At 42.5% G+C, this 21,533-nt stretch overlaps 1 protein-coding gene across 1 annotated transcript in view; it reads right to left on the bottom strand.

Moving 5' to 3' along the window:
- Positions 1–20,528, bottom strand: part of CDH22 (cadherin 22) — a gene marked incomplete at its 5' end in the record, with an annotated part of 197,939 nt that extends 177,411 nt beyond the window's left edge. The window contains one exon of the mRNA XM_040438494.1: positions 20,304–20,528. Coding sequence (XP_040294428.1) covers positions 20,304–20,528 — 225 coding nt within the window. The remainder of the gene's footprint in view (positions 1–20,303) is intronic.
- Positions 20,529–21,533: the final 1,005 nt, after the last annotated feature.

Below are 21,533 nucleotides of genomic sequence, written 5' to 3' on the forward strand. Positions count from 1 at the left end.
TATACACAGCGCTCGGGGAGCGCTGTGTATACAGCGATCTAAAAGGCAGGGACACCTGGGCACTGTCCCTGCCTTCTCTAAGGGTTGCCCTGCTGTCACTGCAGCTGCACATTCTGGAACGTCCATTCGGAAATATAGAACCACCTCCCGGACGTTTTTAGTCTATGGGCGGACGGGAGGTGGTTAAAGGAGTTTAGGAGCTGTATTGGTGAACACCTCAATGACATCAAGAATGAGGAGGATACCGCAGTGGCAAGACATGTGGCAGAATGCCACGCAAATGATCTTAAAGTCATTTGCTTTCAGGGGATTGAGATTATCAGACCCTCTCCAAGAGGGGGAGATTTTGATAAGCAGGTACTACAGAAGGAGGCACAGTGGATTTTTTTGCTGGACACTCTGCGACCCAGGGGTCTCAATGATCATATATCCTATTTGTGTTTTTTGTAGGATCACCCCTGACCAGCCCAAAGCCAACTTTATCCTATTTATATGTATGTATCCGAGGGGGGTATTCCAGGTTTTTGTCATTTATTGGCCTGCTATTAGTTTGTCTCAGTTTTTTTGTTTTATTGGTTTTGAGCATTGTGCATATATATCTACTGTCCTAATAAAAAATCTCTAATTTTCTATTAGTTCCAGTTGATATCCGCCTTTGGTCCCTGTACCATTCTTGGAGCGCTGTCTTCTAGTGGACCCCCCTCTTTCTGTGACAGCACAGTGTTCCATGCGGGGCACGTGACTTTCAGTGCTCGGCGCGTCATGGACATGAATGACTGAGGGTGGTCCGCTCCTGACGTAGGGGTAGGTGGAGCTATGCCTCTTAAATAGATGGACTTCTGGCGGCCTTTTCACGGCCATAATAGCGCCGAAGCGCTGCACCTGTGAGAGAGGGGCATTGCTGCTGCCTATTTACACTCAGAATTGGCTCTTAACATTAGATTCAAATTTAGGCTCCTGATGAGGCATCATTAATGATGTAGAAACGCGTTGAGCCATGGATACAAATTGATATATAGCCTTGTGAGAGTGGCGAGGGCAAATTGTTACATTATACAGCAACATTTTATTGTGGGGCTGTTGTGGTTAATTGCCAGCTGCTTAATTTGCAGCAAGAGTAGATAATGGCCGAATGCTCTTATTATGAATGAGAGGGAATAGAGCACGATTAACAACAGTCCCCACTGAAATTGTTTGTATTTTGCTAGTGGGTTGGGACTTCTGAACAGTTGTACTCACGTTAGCTATTTATGCCCACCTACCAGTATTATTGCCCCATAGGTAGGGCCTGAGAGGGAGCTGAGGTATTAAGTTTAATTAGGGGGTGCAGAGATGCCACCAGAAATGGATGTTCACCTTAGAGTAAATTTTTTATGGCCCTGTGTATTCAGGTTTATGGTCATAGGCATAGATCCCAAAACTCACCAGCAAACCCATCAGTTTTGACTGACAAACCAATCACTGGCAGGTGCTGAGTAAATTGTGGGAGATAGTTCAGTTAGTACTGAAAAATACAGTTTATTCTGCAGTACTGTGTGAACACTGTCAAGTTTACCAGTTGTCATGGATAGAGATACAGGGAGTGCAGAATTATTAGGCAAGTTGTATTTTTGAGGATTAATTTTATTATTGAACAACAACCATGTTCTCAATGAACCCAAAAAACTCATTAATATCAAAGCTGAATATTTTTGGAAGTAGTTTTTAGTTTGTTTTTAGTTTTAGCTATTTTAGGGGGATATCTGTGTGTGCAGGTGACTATTACTGTGCATAATTATTAGGCAACTTAACAAAAAACAAATATATACCCATTTCAATTATTTATTTTTACCAGTGAAACCAATATAACATCTCAACATTCACAAATATACATTTCTGACATTCAAAAACAAATCAGTGACCAATATAGCCACCTTTCTTTGCAAGGACACTCAAAAGCCTGCCATCCATGGATTCTGTCAGTGTTTTGATCTGTTCACCATCAACATTGCGTGCAGCAGCAACCACAGCCTCCCAGACACTGTTCAGAGAGGTGAACTGTTTTCCCTCCTTGTAAATCTCACATTTGATGATGGACCACAGGTTCTCAATGGGGTTCAGATCAGGTGAACAAGGAGGCCATGTCATTAGATTTTCTTCTTTTATACCCTTTCTTGCCAGCCACGCTGTGGAGTACTTGGACGCGTGTGATGGAGCATTGTCCTGCATGAAAATCATGTTTTTCTTGAAGGATGCAGACTTCTTCCTGTACCACTGTTTGAAGAAGGTGTCTTCCAGAAACTGGCAGTAGGACTGGGAGTTGAGCTTGACTCCATCCTCAACCCGAAAAGGCCCCACAAGCTCATCTTTGATGATACCAGCCCAAACCAGTACTCCACCTCCACCTTGCTGGCGTCTGAGTCGGACTGGAGCTCTCTGCCCTTTACCAATCCAGCCACGGGCCCATCCATCTGGCCCATCAAGACTCACTCTCATTTCATCAGTCCATAAAACCTTAGAAAAATCAGTCTTGAGATATTTCTTGGCCCAGTCTTGACGTTTCAGCTTGTGTGTCTTGTTCAGTGGTGGTCGTCTTTCAGCCTTTCTTACCTTGGCCATGTCTCTGAGTATTGCACACCTTGTGCTTTTGGGCACTCCAGTGATGTTGCAGCTCTGAAATATGGCCAAACTGGTGGCAAGTGGCATCTTGGCAGCTGCACGCTTGACTTTTCTCAGTTCATGGGCAGTTATTTTGCGCCTTGGTTTTTCCACACGCTTCTTGCGACCCTGTTGACTATTTTGAATGAAACGCTTGATTGTTCAATTATCACGCTTCAGAAGCTTTGCAATTTTAAGAGTGCTGCATCCCTCTGCAAGATATCTCACTATTTTTGACTTTTCTGAGCCTGTCAAGTCCTTCTTTTGACCCATTTTGCCAAAGGAAAGGAAGTTGCCTAATAATTATGCACACCTAATATAGGGTGTTGATGTCATTAGACCACACCCCTTCTCATTACAGAGATGCACATCACCTAATATGCTTAATTGGTAGTAGGCTTTCGAGCCTATACAGCTTGGAGTAAGACAACATGCATAAAGAGGATGATGTGGTCAAAATACTCATTTGCCTAATAATTCTGCACTCCCTGTAGAAATTAGATAGAGATAGAAATTAGATTCAGACGATTTACCGAAGTACTTCAAGAAATTAGATTTGTTATGAATTAGTCACAAATCACAATAAATCTGGTATACCCGGGCCACTCTGCCTAATCATATGCATCCCACTTGATGGCCCAATTTCAGTGTGAAGGCTTGAAACTTAAACTGCAAGGACAGTGCAGGGAGAGGTGTATCGCTGTGTGCATTACGTTCTAGTGCACCCAAAGTCATAGTTAATCCGTTCTGTAGGTACTGTGCCGTTAGTATTAGGGTACTTTCACACTAGCGTTTTTCTTTTCCGTTATTGAGTTCCATCCTAGGGGCTCAATACCAGAAAAAAAAACTGATCAGTTTTATCCTAATGCATTCTGAATGGAGAGCATTCCGTTCAGTATGCATCAGTTCAGCCCCTCTTACGTTTTTTGGCCGGAGAAAAAAAACGCAGCAGGCCAAAAATCCTGAACACTTGCCGGATCCGGCATTAATTTCCATTGAAATGTTTTAGTGCCGGATCCGGCATTAAAATTGCCGCATTGACGGATACATTCTTCAGGTCTGCGCATGCACAGACCTTTAAATCTGTAAATAAAAATAAATACCGGATCAGTTTTTCCGGATGACATCAGAGAGACGGATCCAGTATTTCAATGCATTTGTCAGACGGATCCGCATATGGATCTGTCTAACAAAGGCCATCCGTTTGCATCCGGATTTCCGGATCCGGCAGACAGTTCAAGCGAGGGAACTGCCTGCTGGAATCCTCTGCCGCAAATGTGAAAATACCCTTACAGGCAGGTTATCACAGTCTACATCACTGTGCAGGGCAGCAAGATTCATAGCTAATCCCTTCTGTTAGCTGTCGAATTACTGTGCATCAGTATTACAGGTTAATAAAAGCATCAGGTCTAATTTATCACCTTGGTAATCGTGCAGTGCCCCAAGATTCACATAGTGGCCACGTGACAGAGTGGGGACAGTGGCGGCAGCAGCAGTGGTGGCAGTAACCATGACAAAGTTAGCCCCATGAGTGGGGAGGGTGGAAGCAGCAGTGACAATAAGACTGTGTAGACATCACTGTTTAGGTTTACGTTCTTCCGATTGGTCAGAAGTGCATAAAACAAAAAAAGAAAAAACAAGCCTGTATTTTGAGCATTCATAAAGCGGTCAGTATTTTGCATTAGTATTTGATCAGTAATTGTAAGCGAAAAACAGGAGCATGTAAGCTAGGAATAATGAATTTGGGTCCAGTTGGTGGAGTGATTTGTCTGGTAATATCGTCGTAGTTTAGACCATAAATAAATAATTGCAATAACGATGCAGACAATTTTTTTTGCTAAAAGAACGTATTAACTACAATGAATTTGGGTCAAGTTGGTGGAGCAATTTGTGTGGTTCATTTCTATACCCAACGACAATCCTTATGGCAATAATCCAACTGCCATGTTTGATCCATCCATCAAGTACGGCCCATCTGGTTTTAACCAAAATACAAGGAGTTATTTAACCCCAAGCGGTTCGCATCCAACTTCCTGGAGGGCCAAGTGTCATTCAGCACCAACTGTTCTGTGATGCCCTTCAGTGGCAGATTATTATTGGGGCATTTGGGTCTGTAGCCCCGGGCCCAGCATCGCTGGGGGGGCCAAACGCCAACCCAAATGCCCACAAACTACGACGGGGCACGGGAGCGCATAGTTCATTGCCCTGCCGCCTATCACCACCATAGGCTTCAAGCCTGAGGCCTATGTGGTGGTAAAAGCCCGGCGCGGTGTACGTGGTGAAGTCATTGGCGCCTGCTTCACCATTCCGGACACAGGTAAGTATAAGCCTTTTTTTTTTTTTGTGTGTGTGTGCCAACTTTGGGGGGCAAACTACTACATGGGGAACAGTGTGGGGGGAATTACTATATGGGGGCAGTGTGGGTAAAATTACTGTATTGAGCAGTGGGGGGGAATTACTATATGCAGCAGTTTGGGGGAAATTACTATATGGGACAGTGTGGGGGAAATTACTATATGGAGCAGTGTGGGGGAAATTACTATATGGGGGTAGTGTAGGGGTGTTGCTATTAGGGCATATTATTTTTGGGGACACTATACAGGCATTTTTACCTGGAGCACAATATTATTACTGGGGGCACTCAAGGGGACATTATAATTGCTGTAGACACTATAGGGACCTTTGGGGTAATTTATCAAACTGGTGTAAAGTACAGTAGAACTGGGTTAGTTACCCATAGCAACAGATTCCACCTTTCATTTTTGACAGCTCCTTTGGAAAATGAAAGGTGGAATCTGATTGGTTGCTATGGGCACCTAAGCCAGTTATACTTTACACCAGTTTGATAAATGACCCAAATTATGAGAAATCTAATGTGTCTGTGTAACAAACTCTGTAGAGACGAGAGGCGGCTGAAAGAATTTGTTATGGCGGTCTGGGTCAAACGGAGGAGAAGAGGAAAGAGAAGGTCTACATGACAGGAGATGTCCCTGGATGTAAGAGGTATGTGATGTTGTATTCCCCTATATGTAGAGATGGCGAACTACTGTGACCTGTGTCTCATCTAATCCTCCAAGTCTTTTTTATCATAATCATATGTATTTTAAATTTGGTAACTAAAATTTCAATTTGTCACCTGCAGTCCTATGTAACAGCCCAGATAACAGTGATAACTTTCTGTGTGCAGATAATGTAGTAGATGTTCCATGCAGTTCTGTGTAACACCCCACATAACAATAGTTCACTGTGTTATGTGGGGTGTTACATAGGACTGCAGGTAACATCTATGACATCTGTACTCAGAGAGTTATGAAATGGTGGGGGTCAGACTCCTGGCACCCCCACCAATCAGCTGTTTGAGGAGACAGCTGTTGTGCCTTTTCATAGGTAAATGCATTGATATCCAATTCATTATTGTCAAGATGGATGTTCATTGCCTTTAAAGGGAATCTGTCACTAGCAATTTACCTTTTTTTTCTTTTCATGAATCCATGTTTAACAGAGTACCTTTTTTCCATCTGTCTCATTCTTTTGATTGTCCGTCTTGTCATTTCTTCAAAAAATCGATTCTTATGATATGTAAATGACGCTGTAAGGAGCCCAGAGGGGCGTTCTTCTTTCTCCACGGTGCCCAGGAACGCCCCTCTGAAGTGCCGTGCCCGCCTAAATTTGAAAACTAATAACACCTCCCAGAGGCGCGGCTAAGTGCTCAACACCCCCCCCTCCTCAGCGCCGTGCTCTGCGGCCAACACCCCGATCCTCCTCTCGCCGGCATCCCAAAACCCGCGCAGGCGCAGTGCCGTCAGTCATCTTATCATAGCGCAGGCAATCGCCGGCACTGCGCCTGCGCGGGATTTGGGATGCCGGCGAGAGGAGGATCGGGGTGTTTGCCGCAGAGCGCGGCGCTGAGGAGGGGGGGTGTTGAGCATTTAGCCGCGCCTCTGGGAGGCGTTATTAGTTTTCAAATTTAGGCGGGCACGGCACTTCAGAGGGGCGTTCCTGGGCACCGTGGAGAAAGAAGAACGCCCCTCTGGGCTCCTTACAGCGTCATTTACATATCATAAGAATCGATTTTTTGAAGAAATGACAAGACGGACAATCAAAAGAACAAGACAGATGGAAAAAAGGTACTCTGTTAAACATGGATTCATAAAAAAAAAAAAAGGTAAATTGCTAGTGACAGATTACCTTTAAGAGCCATGCTCGACTATAGTTACAATTTTGTATGTCTTGAGTAGGCCAAATTAAGGTCACACAAAGGTTTCTACTTCAGTGTTATTCTTCTAATGAATGTACCAGTCTGAGAAGAGGCCTCTCCTTGTCTACTTTTAAATTTATGACGGGAGAAAAAGATAAGCTCTATGCAGCTGGTGATCATTACCTATACAATTAGGCATTTAATAATGAAACAAAATATATAATATATATGTATTCATTTATTGAGCCTTAGTTAGTCCTTAGCATAAGACAATCAGTAGGACATATATATATTTGTTTATATTATATTGTTATATGTTACGAAGACAACATGTATCCAGTATATTGTATATATTTCTCATTAGAAGAGTGTCTGTGAAGATGTGTGTTTTGTAACAATTAATCACGTCTTTGGTATGACAGAGGAGGTACTAATATCTCTGTGAGAAAACAAGTTATTTATGATCCATAAATCAACAGTGTGAGAAACTTTAAGTGAGACGCCTAGAGGTCTGTCTCTAATTGCTACAAGTGTCAGAATTAATCCCTATGGCTTGAATTAAAGCTTCTAAGGTCAAAATGTATATTCAGACTTATATAAGTTAACCCTTTATACTATGATGCAGATAGCTTATACAGCAGTGCCACCTAGGTACCAGTAGGTGACATTACAACATTAGCAAAAATGCATTCTGGGTAAGGTTATGATGTCACATTTTTTATCAATGGTCACGCCCATCCGACAATGATTGGAAAGTTCCAAACTAGGAAGGTGTGTCTAACTGATAAGTTTGGGATCATAAGCCATACACAGGAGGTGAAGAGGAAGAAGGGAAATAGAGAGAAGAGAGAAGGAGACAAGTAAAGCTCTCTAGAGGGGTCTATCAAGATGAAAGCCATGGTGAGATGCGCTATGATGGACCACCCAGCTTTCCTAGGAGCAGAAGTGAGATTCCTACTAGGACTTGGTAAGAGACACAGAAAATGATATTTAATTTTATTAAGACTAATTTGATAGTGTGGGTGAAATTATACCATCTAGATTGGCAAATAAATAAATAATTAAATTAATTGATTATCTCCATATTGAGATGTAGTCTTAGGATATTGTGAGGCTTCATTCTACCTGCAGAAGAATCTAGACTCATAATCTAGCAAAGCATTAAATAATTGCTTTTATATATATATATATATATTGATAGAACATTCTTCGCCAAGCTAAGTGATGGATTCCCACAGGAAAGACGTCAAGTCCTTTCCATTTAAGATCCTAGATCCCTGTTATTTGTCTTAATAGTCTTACCAAAGTTATATATGTGAAAATAGTCCAGGATGCGGCGGAAGGTTACAGTTGTCTCTTCTAAGTTATAGCCTTGGATGGAAGTGCCCATCTTGAAGTCATGTGATGTGTAGTTGGTTAGAGGGCGGTGGAATGTATTTAGCATTCTATAATGATGTCTAGGATTAGACATGCCCATCCTGATATCATGAGGTTTTCTCTGAACAGAAGTGATATATATAACTTATGTTCATATTTTGATATCCTAACCTAATAATAGCTTGGTTATAATGTGACAAGTTATTTCCACTCACATGTATTGTTAAGCTTGTAATGCTTTATATTAACGCTATATATATTCATTTGCATGTATCAGTGTGTTTATTTACTTATATATGTTTATAACCTTGTAACCAATAAATCTGCATATTTTTATAAAACCTGTGTATTATTGTATAATGCAGAACTACATTTTATCATTAACGTCATCTCACGTCAAAAAGAACTTATTTATCTGAGGAAATAGTCGGACTCAGATGTGAATTGTATCAATTAGGTTGTCTACAATTCACCAGGTCATGATTTTAAGAATTTATGACAAATTTTATACATTTTATTTTTTTATGGTTAATTTTTTTTATGACCATAATTAATACAGCGATGTCCCAGTGAGCGCCGCAGCCTCTTTGCTCGTTACCAAGCACAGCGCTGTCCATTTGATAGTACTGCGCTTGGTATTACACCTCAGACCCAATCACTCAGATGGGACAGAGCTGCACCTAGGCCATGTCAACGATGAATGTGAGGTCATATGTCCTAGGAAGAGACTGTGGCGCTTACGAAGCACCGCAGCCTCTTCATACAAAAAAAACCTAAAACTAAAATGGAGGGGAGGGAGTGCTGAGTTGGGTAGACAGCCCCAGGCCTATCATGTCCAGGGCTGCACATGCGCTACACTGTGTCTACCCTTTGCTGACAGGTGCGGGGTTTGTAATTCTAGAGCAGACTAATTTATTCGGTAAAAAAAGACTAATGTTTTCACTAAAGAATAATTTTTTTGATAAAAATAGTTTTCTGACTAAAAATTTAGGGCAACTCTGCTGTGCGAAGAATCTATTTATTTGCACTGCTCACACAGTGTTAAATAACCGCTCTGTAACACTAAATCACAGTTACTGGATAACAGAAGCGGTTAAATATCAATGAGGACACATCACAAACAGTAGAATGAGACAGGTGTATCACCCCGATTTGTGAATAAGAATTGCTTATCTACTTTATTAATTTACTAGCTGAAGGACCCGGCTTCGCTCGGGTATATTTAATCTCTTTCATTTAATGTTTGTGTGTCGTTAAAAGATATCAAACCTATCCACTATAACAGTGACATCTACAGCACCCCGCCCCCTTAAAAGTGACCTCCACAGCCCCCCACCCCTTAATACTGACCCCCCCACAGTGTCCCGTCCCTTAAAATTGGACCTCCACAGCAGCCCACCCCCCTTAACAGCAATCTGCCCCTTAACACTGATCTCCATAGCGGACCATCCCCTTAACTGTGACCTCTACAGAGGCCTGCCCCTAGGGTGGCCAGAGGTCCAGTTTTAGGCCGGACAGTCCGGCTTTCAGACTCCCTGTCCTCTGTCTGGTGCAGGGCCAGGATGGACACAAGGATGTCCTTTTGAACAGCTCACTCTCAGACAGCAGCACTGTGCTGTCTGAGTGTAAGCTGCAGGGAGAAAGTCACCCTCCCTCCCACTCCTGTAGCTGACAGAAGTAGATTTTTACCTTCATTTTTTCAATCCCCGTCGGCTGAGGAGTGGGAGGGGGTGGCCTAACCGAATCAGGGGCGCGGCTTAGTGGAACATGGGGGCGGGGTTTTAAGTTCGTCTTTAGAGGGTAGACACATTGTGGCAGGGGGCGTGTCTGGGCTCCTTCCTGTAAGAGTGACACCCCTCTGGGCACCTTACTGGCTCATTTGCATACCAAATAAACTGGATTTTCAGAGGATAAAAACCTATTGCTGCAACAAAGGCACAACTTGAAATAAGGTACTAAGTGCTTGTTACGACCAGAGGATGTGGATCCTCTGTGTCAGCTGATAGAGGACTGGGAATTAGCCTAAAATTTCTGACTGCTGACTCTCAGAGTCAGGAGCCTGGTATCTGCACCAGGTACCCAGAATGCAGCTACCTGCAGTAGTGTGAACAGAGTCCAACAAAGGCGGAGTAAAGGAACAGATGGTCTTTACTGGGAGACAGTATTCACAAGTCACTTGACAGATACAGGCAAAACAAAGTTCAGAGCAATACAGCGTGCAGATATAAGCGGTCTCATTGTCAGGCAGTGCAGGGTCAGGATCCGGGCAGACTTAATGGAGGCGATGGGCAGATGCGTTGTCAAACAGTGCAGAGGTCTATTATCCAGGTGATCCAATAAACAGACGGCAGGCAGATGCGTAGTCAAACGAAGCAGAGGTCAGAATCCAGGAAATCCAATAAACAGACGGCAGGCAGATGCATAGTCAAACGAAGCAGAGGTCAGAATCCAGGAAATCCAATAAACAGACACAGAGGAATGCTTCAGCGGGAGTCAAGAGGTACAACAACCACGCTTGGGCACTTCATGATGAGTGAAGCTGCCTTAAATACAAATGTTCCCGCCTCCGGGTGGGGACGGTAATCAGGAACCAGCTGCCTACTCCTATAAGAAAGGGAGAGGTGCGCGCGCGCGTGCTATAGCACATCAGATGACACCTGGCAGTGAGGACGGATGCGGCGGTATGCTGGCGGGCGCCTGCGTCTCCTACAAGGTAAGCCAGTACTGGGACCCATGGTGCTGCGATGTGCAGACAGCGATCTGCCACCCTGCGGTGGGGACACAGACCCCATACTGACAGTGCTATTAGGCAATGGCTTTACTGCAATAGCGATTATCCTGGTGACAGATTTCCTTTAAAGCTTTCCTACATCAGTGAAGAAAAATGGCTGGGTTGTTATGGAAACCTGGAGTAAAACTGTGTATGTGGAGGCTAAAAGCCTGCGAGCTTCTATTGGCTGATAAGGGTCATGTGCATTTTTGGGAATATCTCGGGAACGATACGTCCTAGAGAGCTGAGACCTAGTCTAAAACCTTCCCGGACACCTGATGTACCTGTGTGCCCAATTTCGGGATTGTAAATGCGAGGGTGCGGATTCCTTTAGCGGACATACACACATACACTCAGCTTTATATATTAGATAGGTCTATTACTGAACTGATTAAGTATTAATGGTGCAGCAGATAAACTAGATAAACGCACCTACATATTAGACTGCCTGTTGATACCGAGTCTGAAACACAGTAAGTCTATATATAACAGAACAGATTAAGTATTAATGGTGCAGCAAGTGAACTAGATAAATGTGCCTATATATTAGACTGCTTGTTGACAATGAGTCTGTTGCACAGTAAGTCTATGTGTAACAGAACAGATTAAGTATTAATGGCGCAGCAGGTGAAGAAGATGCACAATGCGATTGCACTCAGCCTGCGCTGTTCCTGCCGTCTCCCTGTGCTCTCCCTACAGTGTCTAAAAACTCTTCTTACCATCTCTCTACACTGTCCCTGCACTCTCCCTGTCCAATATTCTACAATTAAAAGCTTTCTAAAACACTGTCACTAACACTTGCCATGTCTCTCCCTATGTTCACTCACAGGACAATGGCGGAGACTAAGCCGGATGAGACTTTTACAGGGCTGTGACATCACAGGGGATGGCTCTCTGCGGATAGGCTGGCTACATGGGTTATATCACATTCCCTGTAATTTCACTTTGTAACATGTGTAGCCGCCATTTTAGGAAAAAAAAAATCATTCATTACCACAAAGCCGGAGAAAATTCGGAATCAAATTTTTGCTAAACTTTGGATTGAATTCCAATTCGGATGCTTCGATTCGCTCATCTCTAGTCATGGAGTCAGGTTCTGTGTATTTTCACATCAAGGCATGTCCTGAGTGCAAATTAAGGTAGGAAAGGGGTAGGCTCCTCTGATACACACCTCCCATAGAGGATAATGGAGAAGGCTTTAACCAGTAGAATAACAAAGATAAATCATCACAGGACTAGATGTGTGTTTGTGCCCTGGGTCTTCATATACAGAGCCTACATGGGTGGTCTCAGGATTTAACACAATTCTACAAATAAAGTGACCAGTTTGGAATACGGCGGTGCTGGTTTTTTGTTTCAAAGTTAAAAACACAGTACAGTGTTCCTGATCCCATTGCCCCATTACTCATGAAGACACAAGTTCACAACTAATGGTCCTGTTGAACTAGCTGATGAGCATTTCCCATTCATATGCATAAATATACATTGAACAAAAATATAAATGCAACACTTTCGGTTTTGCTCCCATTTTGCATGAGCTGAACTCAAAGATCTGAAACGTTTTCTACATACACAAAAGACCCATTACTCTCAAATATTGTTCACAAATCTGTCTGAATCTGTGTTAGTGAGCACTTCTCCTTTGCCGAGATAATCCATCCCACCTCACAGGTGTGGCAGATCAAGGTGCTGATTAGACAGCATCAATATTACACAGGTGTGCCTTAGACTTCCCACAATAAAAGACCACTCTGAAATGTGCAGTTTGATCACACAGCACAATGCCACAGATGTCGCAACTTTTGAGGGAGCGTGCAATTGGACCAGAACGCAATTCTATTCACTCCGTCATAAATTTATGGCCTGCAAAACGGATCCGTCCCGTTTCTGTTAGGCAGGGGAGGACTCCCCTGCATAACGGAAATGGGACGTGTCCGTTTTGCAGCCCATAGACTTCTATTATGACAGAATGAATAACTGAAGGCCTCTAAAGGCATTCCGTTATGCATTCAGTCATAGAATTGCGTTATGGTCCGTGGTAACGGAATCCATAACGCAATTCACCTTTTACCAACAAAATTTCATAAGCAGAAATACGCTCATCTCTATTCCTCACTTCTTTTGAAATTAGTAATATAGCTTTAGACATACTGGGGATGATTTATCAAAACTGGTGTAAAGCAGAACTGGCTTAGTTGTCCATAGCAACCAAATAGATTTCACCTTTCATTTTTCAGAGTTTCTTTGGAAAATGAAAGGTGGAATCTGATTGATTGCCATGTACAAGTTAGTTTTCCTTTGCACTGGTTGTGTTCAGCTCTTTATGTTCCTCCAAAGGCTAGGTTCACACATAGCAAATGCACTGCTGATTATCTGTCTAGAATTGCAGGTAGAAAATCTGCAGTGTAATACAGCAGCAGCAAAGTGAATGAGGGTTTAACAAAATTCATCTACACGCTATGAAAAAAAAAAAAATCCTGCGAAGACGGACATTGGCATTTTAAATCCACAGCTTTTCAATTCTTTCTGTGCATTTTTGTTGCAGATTTCACCACTGTCAATGTTCCAGATTCACCATGGATTTCTCCCTGCTTCGAAATATACATGTATTGTAATGTATATGAATTCTGCCATGGATTTCAACAAAGAATTTGCAGCAAAATCCGCTACATATTTTTTTCTAGTAAATGTGGGAATATCCTAATAATTCGCTAATAATTGTAAGCAATGAAGTTATCTTAGACTCTCACATGCAATCTAATAGTCAGTAAAAAGCATAATGTTAAGATAACAGTGAGTCCTTATCATCTAGGTCACAAACTTACCTATCTGGGCTCCAGCGCTAAGCCACGCAACAACATCCTTAACAACAGGGTGCAATGCTCTGTCCCCACAGCGGGCATGTTCTGGAGGAGATTAGCAGTGGGCTGATTGCTCAGCAGCTCTATTCCTATTTGCTAATGTTTCTGTCTGATGGAGCGTAGAGTCATTAACGTATCAGGTTCTGTTCCTGGGACTCAGTGCTCTATTTAAACCCCTTCCTGACCATATAACAGTGCCAATGACAAGCTGTGTTCCTGATTCCTGTGTTTATTTGATTGCTCATTCCTCTGACCCCGGCTTGTCTTCTGACCACTCTGTCTCTCATTTGGAACTGAATTGTCCATCTGGTTCTGATCTCAGCTTGTCTCCTGAACCCTCTCTGTCTCTTGTTTGGTACTGCATAGCTTGTATGGTTCTGACCGATTTATGCACAATCATGTTTTTGTGTTCTTTTTTCTCTTGCCGTTTGTCTGTCTCTAAACATAAGTAGCGCAGGGGCTGTTGACCAGTTTCGGTCTTGCTACCTATGGCTTGTACTGCAAGTAGGTAGGGAAAGTTGGCTGGGTTCTAGGTCAGGGCACAATGTCCATGTCTGTCCCTACCTACAGGCGTTACAATCTACTTAGCCTCTGTATAACATCAGAATACAGTGGGAGAGATTTATCAAAATTGGTGCAAAGGAAAACTGGCTTAGTTGTCCATAACAACCAATTTGCTTGATCCTTTCATTTTCCAAAAAAGCTCAGAAAAATGAAAAGTGAAATCTGAATGGTTGCTATGGGCAACTAAGCCAGTTTTCCTTTGCACCACTCTTGATAAATCTCCCCTTATTGCAATAAGGAATTGGTCAAAAATAGACAGCAACTCGAGAGAGATCTTAATGGGGTGTGTTAATAAGATAGTCTATTTTTTACAAATTTATCATGGCTTCAAATTTTAAGGTCAACTTTTAAAATATGAATTTGCCCTGTAGTGGTTCAGTTCCTACCACCTGAGGCAGCAGGAACTTGAACAAGTGTGTTCTAGCTGTCATATATGTCTATGTATGTGCATGTATGTATGGATTTTAACAACTCCTTTATTTGTCTTTTAAAAAACCATGTCAGACTTTATAAGAAAATGAGGTAATGAATGTGTTATATAAAGTCATGTGTAGCTTTTGCATTGCACGTCAATGTGAATGATGGAAACTGGTTAGTTCGGACTATAATAAATAATGGCTGCAACACAATTTGCTGAACACTATAATATTCTGCAGAAACATAGGATTCTGACAGCAGGTAAAGATTGATCCATGCGTCAAGCCCGCACATGTTATTTATTAATGACTGTCTGGCAGGGGTTGATTCTGTCACTCAATCTACTTTGGTCAAAGTCCAGCAATTCAGCTTCCCAGCCAGTGTAATGTAGAACCTTGTTACTGACTTGGAAGAAGCCACACATACATACAGGGCAACTCACAAACCATGTTAGAAAATATCATTTTCCAATCTGTCAGTTAATAATCCTCATCCGGATTGTGAAATTATTTATCACGTAAAAGAATATTATCCAAGATACTCAACGTGTAAAGACTGTATGAGGTACCATGCGGCACTGTTGACCATGGTCTGTGGCTTTCATTCCAGCTCAGTCCCATGCACTTTCCTTTTGTATGGACGACATTTCACAATATGAGTGAATTGCAATTAAGGGGGGAATTTTTTAAAGAAATTGTCTAGAACTTTAATAAAGAAATTTGATTCACCTCTACTAATCCCCCACCACTGTTGTTGCACCACAGCCTTGGTCCTCACTATTTCACTAAGGCCAGTGATTGGCTGAGCAGGCCTTTATTAGAGTTTTAGGCATATTGAGCCAGGACAGGAAGTGTTGCGCAGTGGGGAACGGAGCAGCATGAGATTGGTGGAGTAATGCTTCTGTTATTGCTGTGGTCCATTCCCACCTCCACTCTACTCCACTTGGCGGGCATAGCTGGCACTCTTCCCACCCACTCCACTGCTCCAGATTCTCAGTGGTTCAGACCTGTTGGTATCCCTTTCTTCCTGCAAGGGGGCCTGGCTGCTGGAGTAGCTCTGACCCTCCCTTCCACACAGGCTGAAGCCTGTTTCCTGTATGTGCTCTGGTCCATGCCCATATGGCTCTTAAAGGGCTAGCATGCACCCTAAATTTTCCCAACAATGGCTGGCCACTTTGGCCTGGGGTACTTAAGACACTTTTCTTTTTGTGATGTTTCCTAGTCAATATGTTCTAGTTCTCTAGGTTCCTGCAAAAGCGTGCCACTTGTCTTATTTCACTCTCCTGTGTACTAGGTTCTGCCTGAATCTGGATTTGACCCTTCACTGCCTGACATGACCTCTGCCTGATGTTTGTACTGACCCTGAGCTGCCTCCCCTGACCTTTGAACTGACCTTGGATTGCATGAATTTTTCTTGCCCTGACCATGGCTTGTCCATGACAACTGCTTTTGCCTGTTACCCAACAGTTTCTCTTGACCCCTGTGGATCAGTTGTTAACCAAAGATACTCTAGGAGGCAGCAGCCTGGTGGATCCCCTGAAAAAGAGTCCAGATAGCTGAAAAGGGTGCAGACATGGGGAACCTCTTAGATCCACTTCATAATGGCTTCTTTGTTACTTTTAACATGTTCTGGCCACTTTGTTTTCAAATCTTCTCTCAAAACTCCCTTTAACACTTGCTATAAGGAAAATGCCACAAACCTCTTTTCTTTTACATGACTATCCGATTTGTGGATCTACAAAACACAGATACCGGCCACGTGCGTTCCACATTTTGTGGATAAGCACGTTCTGCCCTTTGTTAAAATTGCCTATTCTTGTCCGCAAAACAGACAAAAGAATGGACATATGGATGATTGAAATTAATGGGACCACATCTGATCAACAAAAGTTTTGACGGTGCTCTGTCTTGATCATGGAGGGGGTGTGTGAAAAGGGAAACGAAAGTACAAACCAATCAGATTCCTCCTTCATATCTGGTATCTCATTGCCGTACTTAACAATGCCTCCTTATGCTCTCTCATGAGTAGCTTAACCAATAATCTTGTGTAGCAGTAATAATTTTATGTTAAGGGCAAGCCAAGAGGAATATGGAGGAGGTGAGGATACTTGACTGTTTCTTTGTGCTCAAGAACTAAGAAGATGAAACTCTGCAGTCATTAGACAATGGTATTGCACTTAGCAAATGACCCTGTAGCTCCATGCATACAGAAACAATTACTGCATGTGCTTGGTTTTACAAGGATTACTTAGTATGGTGAATGGGTTTATGAAAAGAAAATCAGGTCAGATGGTTACTAATGGCTGCCTTAGCCTTAATGGCACTACTCTACTTTGGATAATAGTAGAAGTATGATTTGAGCATATGATTCCTAGAAATGAGCAGCATCTCAGGTTCCTTGACCCATATGGACTAGAACATGCGTCACTTCCCTTAATCCCATTTAGACTGTCAGATGCAACTGATTGTAGAGTAACACAGGGTGCATCTAAAAAGTGCACCGCTAGTCCTCATGGCCTGGGCATTACTGCTTAGAACTTCATTCCATACCTCAATCATTGTACAGTCTTATTTGGACACTGTATGATTGTATTATTTAGGCACCATTTGGTAACCATAAGAGAGGAAGGCCCATAGAAGTTATTGCACAGGGCACATTTGTTTTGGACACATTTTGCCTGTTATTGTTGAGGGGGTCTGTCATATTGGTGGCCTATCGTAAGAATAGGACAACAACATCTAAATGGCATGGGTACAACATCCTGCACTCCTGTCAATCTGCTGTTCTGCAGTATCTCCGGCTATGGAAATCCACACCAGAACTATAGCTCCATCCATTGTGTAATGGATGGAGCTGGTTACTGCAGCGCTGTCCACTCCTTTCACTACACGCAATGGATAGAGCTCCACTTTCAGCGCCAATGCTACTGGAGACCAGAGAGACCTGTCCTTGGTGCTGAAATTTCAAAGACATTCTGGCACGTAAGCAGTCAGAGAACTGGTGTCAGAGCACAGAATTAGTTTCTTCCAATTTCTATGTAATTCATACATGTGAACATTTTTCTTCAGCTTGGCAACATCAGTTATTACGGCTCATAAAACCATAATGTATGCAACTTCAAAGAGAAATAATGGGTATGCTTGTGGCTTGAGTTAAAGGGGTTGGCTCATATTCTACATTGGCGACATATCTCTAGGCTATGTTATCAATGTCAGATAGATGCAGGTCCTACCCCTGGGTCCATCTCATATCTCCAGAAGCACCCAAAGTGAAGCAGAGCACACCATGGATGCACAGCATGCTCTTCATTCTTTGCTGCGGGAGTTCCAAAAAGCGAGCTCAGCTATTTTCAGCAGCCCCATGGCAGTGAATGGAAGGTGGTTGCACATGCTTGGCTGCCCTCCGTTCACTTTGTGGGTCCTGTTCTGGAGAAAGCAGTGGCAACCGCACCTATCTGACATTGATGGCATATCCGAGCGATATACCATCCATGTATGAGAGGAGAGAACCCCTTTAACTGTGATGCTCTGCACACACTTGTACTAGTTCTTTTGTACCAAGTTTCCATTGCTTTTTCATGGTTAGAATAGTGTAGCATGCTTCAATCCAGTACAATACATGGTGACAGACAGATCCATTATGTGTCACACTACAAGTGAAGTAACAGATCCATCAAATGGCTTATAATGGATTTCTGTAAAATAAAAGCAATGATCTTGTGAGAACAGATCCTTAATGTTAAATGTATTACACAGTATTGTGAACTAAAACGATAATATGAAACATGTATCCGCTTTAACATCTTAAGAGGTTTATGTGGGAATATAAAAATCCAGTTTCCTAATATTTTCTGATAGCTGATGTTGGGAGACTGGAGATTTAGAGTGGGGGCAAGGTTTGTCTCATGTATCTCTTCCATAGATGTGGGATCTTTCAACATCCATAGGAACAATATATAGAAAGTCAAACAGTGCTGGAGCACCTCCTCCCTCTCTCTCACAGCTGCAGTCCCAGAGGTCAGAGCTCAAAACCATAGAATTGTAGCACAAGCAATAGAAGATAGATATTTTCATTCTTAATTCAGATGTAGAATATGCAAGTTTAGTATTCACAACTGTGTTTCCTGGGATCTATATTGCCTTTAGCCTTCTACATATATAAAAGTAGGAATTGTATTGCTGGCACCATGGATAGACTCTAACCTTATCTACCTAAACTTACAGATAACTTTTCAGAATAAGATGCCATATGTGTATTAATGACTTTGCAATATTACATGACTTGTATCTGGCATTTTTAGCAGTTTCCTTCTTTGCACCTGCATCTCAAATTCTCAGTTGTCTCTAAGCTGGTGAGTAGAGACTAGTTGTAATTATGTCTAGCCATAGACTGCACATAGAGACAGCATATTCTAATCCCTAACTTTCTGCCTTTCACAATCACCATATAGGACATTATACAAGTGCTGAGCAGTATAGATGTGAATAAAGCACTTGGGGTGATGTAACACTTGCTATCAGCTGCTGAATCATGTTTATCTCTGTTTGTTTCTGCACTTCCTCCTCCCCTCCATAGACTTCTATGGGATGATATAATCTAATCCTTCAATGAGCAGGCAGCACATCTTGGTTTTAACAAGACAGGATTCACATGAATTTCAGAGAGAGCCTTGGTTTAGAAAGGGAGAGGACAGCTGATAACTCTAAAATAAGCCATTTTTCTTTGATATGATATATTATAAAGTTCCTTATATTCACCTGTACTAATGATTTTATTTATCGTTGTGTAAATAATACTCAAGTAGTTTTATTAGACTACACTACTGTGATAAATCATATAACTTTACATAGCTGCTACTGATGCACAAAAATCCCTCCAGAAAACAAATAAGGGCCTCACAGCAAATTGTTTGCAAGCAATGACCCTTGCTCCGGGAGCCCAAATATCAGACATTACCTGCAATCCATCTGGCTGGTAGACAAACATGTTCAAATTGAATTTGTGTATGAAAATGTGACTTCAATAGAGAGGGGAGTTTAAGCTGCACTTGATTGCAATGCAAATTCACTAAGCAAATTTTCCAGACTTTGATGGAGAAAAGAGACGGCAACAAAATCCATGAAATTGAAATGGAATATATTATGTGAATGTTCTCTCGTGCTTTTAATGACTAGACCTCTATTACTCCTAGCAGCGTGATTACCCTGAGGTATAACATGTCTCAGGTTTTTCCTCTCAAACCTCATCTCGTGAGTATCACCTCTCAGTGTTTGATTCGCCCACGTGTTCCCCCCTCAGGCTTTTGTCTCCGTCTACTCTCCCCCAGGCATTGACTTCTCCCTTGTGAGGACGCTGTGTCCTCCTTACGCTCTCTCCCCTTCAGGCACTGTTCTGCTAGTTTACCCTTTACAAGCAGCCCCCACCCCTGGTTCCTCTCTGACGTCTGAAGAGCTCTCGTCTTTGTCGCATGTCTCCTTACCTTCCCCACATAAAGTGGTTCTGTCCCTGTATATTCTTCCACCACAAAGAACTGATTCCACACCCAGCCACGCTTTACCCGTCCAGACACCTCTAACGACAATCCTGTCTCCATGGAAACCATTCCCAAGAGCTTCTGGCTGCAGAAAATCAGCACCACAGTCCAGGCAAAGCCTTGTGCAGCCATCCCAAGTCCACAGGATCCTTGGGGCCTCACATCACGCAGGGAGGATAGTTACACCAGGTGCCATAGTGGAGCAGTAGAACTTCATTCTTCTTTCACTGGTTCGTAGACGTTCTCTCAAGACATTGTCCAAGAATGTGAAACAACTAGTTGCTGCAACAGGTCAACGATCCAAAGCTGGAGGTATAACCGAAAGGACTCTGTCCGTCTATGATTATGCGATGACGAGCTGTATACCAGATCTACACGATGGCGAGCTGTATACCAGAGGTTTCAGGATTTTGCATGGGATGGAGAAGATTTGTAGGAAGGTACAAAGACACTGTATTTTCTACAGGAAATACCATGCTGCCTTAGGATACTTTTGTCTATACTTTGATTTCCTGCGGCACAGCGGAGGCATTCATTGTGCATTTGCACACAGTAGGCATGTAGGATGTCTACTACAATACACCAATGATAATGAACTTCTGCAGGTACTGTAATGAACTTGCACTCCGAGCTGTCCTCCACCGACGTGTAATGGACTGAAGTCCCTCTTTTGAACAGCTAGACCCAGCTGTTCTGTGATAAAATGTTCCTCTGTACAATACGAGGCTGGAATGTGCTGCGTGGTATTAAAAGCCACTCAGCTGGTGTGTACAGTGCGTCAAGGTAATTAAGATATCTCAGGAAATTCAGATTGCACTAATAGGATAGGCACAGCCGTTTCAGAATATTCCCTTACAAACCACAAGACAAGGCTAGTCGACAATGCAACGCACTGGAGTGCACCACCATCTATAAAATTAAAGTGGTCATACAGAAACTTATGTAGGATTCTAGTAGGGATTGTAATCTCTATAGCTGGTGGTTAAAATAACATTGTGATGAATTTATGTAAGATAGTAGTCCTGTACATAGCTTATCTGACACATTATAATTTACTGGAAGGAGGTCACACGGGAAGGATGTGAAGCTTGGGATCCTTGGCTTGGATGGGAATATACTAAAAATAGAAGGATGGAAGTATCAAGTGCCTTACGAAGAAGTGGAAGCTGAGTTTTA

This window comes from Bufo bufo, chromosome 6, assembly GCF_905171765.1.
Source record: "Bufo bufo chromosome 6, aBufBuf1.1, whole genome shotgun sequence".
NCBI lineage: Eukaryota > Metazoa > Chordata > Amphibia > Anura > Bufonidae > Bufo > Bufo bufo.